Here is a 7,043-nt window from a genome sequence, read left to right on the forward strand (position 1 = left end):
CCCCCCACCCTCCTGTTACAGATTGACTATACAGGAACAGAGCCTTCCAGTCCCTGCAACAAATGTCTAAATGTGTCCTGGGACAGCACGCCACCTTGTACTTGCACCATCAATTTCACACTGGAACATTCATTTGAGGTATGCTACCCTGTATGCAAAGTGAAACTAGAACAGTTTGTATGGGTTATTTGCTAATTGACAGGAAAGCTGTATCACTCTTAAGTTTTCCCTTTTTTTTTTTTTTTTTTTTTTTTTTGTTCCTATTTTAAAGGATTATTTCTAGTTTTCCTGTGAGCTTGGATCTGATTTTTGTGTGCCTTTTCGGTAGCATGGCATGAGATGGTTTTTAGTGCCTCTGTTTATGTGGAAATGTGCAACATTAAACGGAATGTTTGTGTTTTACACATTTAGATTTACCATATGTGTCATACAGCTGGCGAGCAGATCAGCTGTTCCTGCACAATCCACAAAAAATCAATCCAACAAGAACTGGGAATACCAGATAAGTGCCTTCTGAGAAATTGTAGGCAAATAATAGGGTACATGTGCTTAACACAAGACAGCATCAGTGCTGAGTACTGGTGAACTCCATTCTGATAATTAATGGCATGTTTAGACTGTTTGACTTCATGATGCCAGCTCCTGTTAGGATAGTACTCTTATGTACTCAGTGTGAAAAAAGTATTGAGGCTCCTACTTAATGACCGTTGCTGTAAAGCAAACACAGAGTTTGAGAGGTTAAATTACAAGCTTTGTGTGAATGAAAACCCCATCTTCCTTCTTGTAGAGCAATGTATTCATGTATTATGGACTTTCCAACTTCTATCAAAACCATCGTCGTTATGTGAAATCTCGAGATGACAGCCAGCTAAACGGAGATAACAGTTCACTACTTGTAGGTATTCATGCATGGATATTAATAAGCAACTAACTTCTCACTGTTGCATAAATTGCTGTATAGCAGAGTATTTATGAGGCATTCAGGGTTTTTTTGCATAAGAGAAGATCAATCATAGGGAATTTGTATTTTATTTACAGAAAAATGTGTGTAACATACTGTAAAATTTCACGTCAGTCATTTCATTAAGCCAAAAGTAATGCAGTATTTCAGTCTCTTCTCAAATTTGAATAGTTTTAAGCTGTCTCGTTGACTTCAGGCAGTAGTATCTACTGTATCCATTCTGTCTGAAGGTTTTTTTTTTTTTTTTTTTTTGAACATTACAGCTAAATTCATCCATTTTGTAAATTCTGGTTCAGTACTGAACATCAGCGATACTGGAAGTTATCAGTACTGTGCATTCTGTTCAGGGTGCTGTGTAATGTTTAGGGCCAGACCTCTCCTTTTCCCAATTTTTATGAAAAGTGGAAATTCAGCTGGGTTCTTGCTCCAGCAAGAATGATTCTCCCTTTTTACCTGTAAACTTTAAAAAAGGGGAGGGTTTCAAGAAGCTACATGACTGACATGAGGTTAGGGGGTGAGCTTTTAATGCAAAAAATATTTGGCATGCTGTTAGAGTCCTTACAGCCTTTTGTGTTCTGTATTACGCTTGGTTTCTTATTATAGTCTTATTTTTCTGTAACACCGATGCATACTTAAAACACCCTGCCTTTAATAAAAGAATACTTGAGTACTTCATGTTGGAAAACTGTTTCTATTTAAAGATAAAAGGAAAAAAAGAAATTAATAGCTTCCAAGAAAAGCCTTATTTTTAGTACGACCATGATGGGATTCTGACTTTACTCATGTTTTATTTAGATTCTGTTCCTGTTCGTAAAAGAAAAATCAATCATGCTGACTAGTATTTGTAAATAGCCTGACTTGTGAAAAGAGTATTTTGTGGTACGTTTAAGATATGCACGTTATTGAGGTACTGCAGTAGAGAACAGGTTAGTTGTTTAAACTAGCACAGACTCATGTGCCTTTTTTTGTTCTAACTTACTTTCAGAATCCCAGCAAGGAATGTGAGCCGTACCGCACAAATGAGGACAAACCCATTGCTCCTTGCGGAGCTATTGCCAACAGTATGTTTAATGGTATGGTAACACTTCCAAGTTATCACTTGGAGGTTTTTGTGATATAATGCATGTTTTGTGTTGTATTGCAAATTATTTGGAATGAAGACATTTTGGGCTTTTTTGTTTTGAATCAACACATTTTCATTAATAGAGTAAAATAAGTATCTTGTACTGCTGTTGCTTTTCTCAAAATTTCTATGAGAACTAATTTAATCTGATAGCATGCAAAGGATGGAAATACCTGTTCTGAGAAGCTGTTACTGCTACAGAGTAGAAACATAGATATAATATATGGATAAAACACTACGATCTCATATACGTTGGTTCTTATAGAACAGCTTGTGGCAGGCAGGTAATAAGAGCCTTGTCCACTTCTTTTTGTTTTGTTCTCCTGGAGGTAATAGTTTCACTGCCTGTCAGGATCATCTGTCTAATGGAGGTTTCTTCAGCCAGTTTTCTAATTTGGTTTTTCTCTTTAGATACACTGGAATTGTACCGCATTGATAATGACACAAGGACTCCTATTACTTTGATTAAAAAAGGCATTGCGTGGTGGACAGATAAAAATGTAAAGTTCAGGAATCCTACAGGAGATGGAAATAACTTAACTGCACTTTTCCAAGGTAAAAAAAACCAACCAAAACATTTTAAGAACAACAAAACACTTCACATTTTGAGCCAATGAGTTTTACCTCACTGACAACATTTTACTGAGCTGTGTTAATAAAAATACTGTGATTCTCTGAAGAAATCCAAGCTAAGGACTGCTCTGCTGTCTATCGAGGTTGTCTTTAAATAATGAAAGCTGCAAATTTCACGTGCAAGTGTTTGCTTTTTACCTCTACTGTTGTTCTTGAATGATGAGAAAAGCCCAATATCTGCACTGCTGTCGTGGTTTAACCCCAGCTGGCAACTAAGCATCACACAGTTGCTCGCTAACCATGCCCCTGCCCAGTGGGCTGGGGGGAGAATAGGAAAGGTAAAAACCTGTAGGGGAAAATCTCAAAATAACGCCCCCTCCTTTGCCCTCCCCCCCTCAAAAAAAAAGCCAAACCCCCAAACATACCAAAGCTTTAGCTTCCCCCACTCCCCCAAAAAAACCCAACCATGGAATAGAGAAGAAAATCCAAGAAAAACAAGTGATGCGAAAGTAAAGAATTGCTTACCTCCAGCTGAATCCCAGAGCAATGGCAGCCCCTGCCTACCTCTACCTGCCCATTTTTATTGCTAAACACAATGCCATATGGTGGGGAATATCCCTTTTGGGGTCAGCTGTCCTGGCTCTGTCCCCTCCCAGCTCCTCACCAGCACCCCAAGATTACTCGCTGTTGTAAGGAGCAGAAAAAGCCTTGGGGCTGTGTAAACACTTAGGAAATGAAAACCACAGCAATAAATTAAACATCAGCATGTTATCAACCCTGTTGTCATCACAAGTCCAAAACATGGCAGGATGCAAGCTACTGCGAAGAAATTTAACTCTGCCCAAGCCAAAACCAGCACAACTGCAGTAATGCCTGGATTTAACTTGAAAAGAAATTTTACAGTTTTTTAATCCAACTTTTCATACAAAAGTTTCATTTAAATGTTTCAACTACCAGATTGTGCAGTGTTTTCTAAAAAAAAACAAACTCCACAAAACCAGAAACCCAACAAAAAACCAAACCACAAAACTGATTCCTTTTTATGATTGGAAGTGATCGATACGTGTCTCATTTGTTGAGTTAAATACCGTTTGGTAAATCAAAGTTTCATTTGGCTACTAATGTCTGAAAATTATCTTCCTCAGGTCTAAGGTGTGTGTGTGTGTTTATATAACATATATAATAATTTCAGGTTTAACCTGATGTTGTTTGTTGCTTAGCCACAGCCAAATTGCATGTCACTAATGTGATGCTACCCTTGGAAAAGCAGATATCTTACCCTGATACAATGCAGAATTGTATTTGCAATAAAATTAGCAAAAGTGTTAGTGTGGAATAATCTAAAATATCATACATAATTTTATTTGCTTATAGCCCCAGAAGTGGCAGTCGAACTCTTGAGCAGAGGAGCTGTCATCATGATGGAGAACTATCTCACTAAGTAATGTTTTGAGACAAGACTTCCTAGCTATATAAATGTGTAGGGGAGGCAAATTTGTTTAAACCAAGTGGACAGTGTTGTCATGAGAGTAAATTAAGCTATTTATTGATTTAAATTAAACTATTTAAGATGCAAATAAAAAGATCTTAAACAGCTCCAGTGTCTTGAAATGGTAGTGAGTCAACCTGTCTGTTCATACTGTTTAGAAGCTAATACGTGTTTTTGTAATACCTGAATGAATTTTGATGAGCCAGTGTGTTAGTCCTGCATTTGAAATACTTCAGTGTTGGTTTGTTGGGGTTTTTTGTTTGTTTCATCCTAGGTACAACAAAACCTGTAAACTGGCCCAAGCCAGTGTATATGCTGGACTCGGAGCCTGACAACAATGGCTTTATCAATGAAGACTTCATTGTATGGATGCGTACTGCTGCTCTGCCAACATTTCGCAAGCTGTATCGTCTCATTGAAAGGAAGAACAACTTACAGCCTACCTTACAGGCTGGAAAATACTCTCTGGATATTGCATATAGTATCCTTTGAAAAACCTTTGAAAGTGGCTGAGGGCCTTAGCTGGATTACACAGGCATATATTTGTGCAAGTTCAAATTAAACTAGTCTTTTTTCTTACCATCTTTAAAAAAGGATGGTATTGAGCAGTGGTTGAAAACTGGTAGTGAGAATTTGGTACGCTGTTACCATCTTTTAGTTCTGTGTGAGTTCTTAAAGACTTAGTAGCTTCCTAATGAGAGAGGGAAATCGGATTGCTTGAGTGCTGTAAAGGAATTGAGAGAAGCATAGGAAAAATGAAAGAACAGAGGTAGTTGGTAGCCTAGAAATTTGAGAATTTTATCTTCCTGGTATAAGGACAATCTGTAATCAGGGGCAGATTTCTGACTTTGGAAGTCAGAAAAATGTCAGAGCTGTGGATCAAGTGGAGGTTCCTCATTATTTTGGACAAACTGAAGACTAGGTAGGAGTGCAGGAGACCAGAGGAGAAGGGTTGTCATAGTTACCCAATTCTTAAAATTCAAAAGCACTTAATGATCATTTTTAAATAGCTACTGCAGTGTTCTCCTTTGCTGCAAACCTGTGGGAAGTGCATATAAAACTGAATGAACGTAAAGAAGAATTTTGTACTAAAATATATTCAAGAACTAAAATTTAGATTTCCCTCATTTTGTTGAAGCTGCTTTCAAAACCCTACAGAATTGTGCATTTACTCTTCCCTTAAAAAGGGTTAACTTCTTCTAACATGGCATTTTTCTTGGACTGGCTGGCAGTGTGCAGATCAGTCTTCACCTAAAAGAACAGCTAAATGTTTCATATTTGCACTTCCAATATTCAGAGGCAGCAGTTTGTATTTGTAACCAGAGTGAAATGACCCAAGATTTTAATGTGCCTGACCACATAAAGCTAGAATTGGAAATGTGCTTCTTGTTTTCCTTAATGTTTTTCAGATTATCCTGTACACAGTTTTGATGGACGAAAAAGAATGATCTTAAGCACAATCTCGTGGATGGGAGGCAAAAATCCCTTTCTGGGAATTGCTTACATCACTGTTGGGTCCATATGCTTCTTCTTAGGAGTTGTATTGTTGATCATCCATCACAAATACGGAAATCGAAACACTAGTGCAGACATTCCCAATTAATCTAGCGTTCTGAAAACAAATGTACTGCATGTGCATCAAGGCCAGTCCAGAATGGACCCAGTTTTTGAAAGATAAATGTCTGCTTCTGTCACTTCTTGACTGGGTGCATAATTCTTATCTAAAGCTCCCCTTTCCCATACTGTGGATTAACTCTTGAAAGTGACGGGTATACAATTGGCTATCTTGATTGTATCTCTGCCTGTGTCAGAAACAGCTTTTCTGATACTTGCCTCTAACTGGGCGGGCCACATGATGCATATAGCTCCTGTTCCCTTGATGCATCTGCTGCTTGTTCATGTGCTGCGTAACGTCAGTATGATTCAGTACAAATAGATTGCGTGGAGAAAGGGTGTTCTGAGATACTGTAAATTGTTAAATTTCCGGAATACAGGTGTCAGTGCTGTTGAAAGGAAAAGTCAAGTCTTAAATGTTTTTTCTATTTACTGTCTTGTGTGCATGGGCTCCTATATTTCTTGCTGAGATTTTAATATATTTATATAAGTTAAGTATTTTTCCTGTGTCCCATACACCTTTGTTACATTAAACCCTTTAAGTGCTGTGTAAATTTCAACATCCTGGATTCTTTGTGTATTTACAATATATGTGCCTGGCCAGTAAACTAGCATCCTATGAAGATACCAGAAAACCTATTTGTTAATTATTCATGTGAGTCCCTTTTAAAGATTGTTCTAAATTGGGAAATGTTTGTTGCTGGTACAATCTGCTTTTTTCTCATTTTCTTTGCTTTAAGGCATATCCAATGCTAGTTTACCTATTATGCTTGCTGGTTTTGGTTTTTATAAGCAGGACCAAGCATTAATCAAGAAGAACCTAAAATGTCTTTTCTGTTCACAAATTTGAGTGAATTTCTTTTACAGGAGGAGTTTCCTAATTTTCTTGAGGCGTATGTATTCTGAGCAGGCCTTGCTGTAAAGGAGTTGTCATATTTATTTGGAGTGAGCAACACATTAATTTTTTGCAGTGTCAAGATTCAAAAGTTGAGATGACAGTAACCTCTTCTCACTAAAACGCAAGTTGAGCTTGCTGTGAATCCTAATTAAAATACAGCAGTAAGAAACACATGCAGGTTAGTGTCTTAATTCAAATTTCAGAAGAGTTCACTTTTAGGTTAATTAAAAGTTAACTGTAACCTGTAAAATACTACTTCTTGGTGACTTTTTTTTTTTTTTTTTTTAGATGATACACAGAAATTGTATATGGTGGAGATCACTTTATATGCGACTAGCTTGATGAACTATTGAGTATATTAAAAAAGACCTAATAAATTCTGCAA

The 7,043-nt window shown here is 37.2% G+C and overlaps 1 protein-coding gene across 1 annotated transcript; it reads left to right on the forward strand.

Annotated features, from left to right (window-relative positions):
* Positions 1–15: 15 nt before the first annotated feature.
* TMEM30A (transmembrane protein 30A) lies at positions 16–6,314 on the forward strand (the record flags this gene model as incomplete). Its single annotated transcript, XM_010016156.1, has 6 exons — positions 16–138; positions 788–895; positions 1,947–2,034; positions 2,496–2,639; positions 4,421–4,627; positions 5,556–6,314. Coding segments are annotated over 6 exons (864 nt in total), but the record flags the coding sequence as incomplete, so codon positions are not given.
* Between the last annotated feature and the right edge of the window lie 729 nt (positions 6,315–7,043).

The sequence above is a fragment of the Nestor notabilis genome, unplaced genomic scaffold, assembly GCF_000696875.1.
Source record: "Nestor notabilis isolate BGI_N333 unplaced genomic scaffold, ASM69687v1 scaffold30486, whole genome shotgun sequence".
NCBI lineage: Eukaryota > Metazoa > Chordata > Aves > Psittaciformes > Psittacidae > Nestor > Nestor notabilis.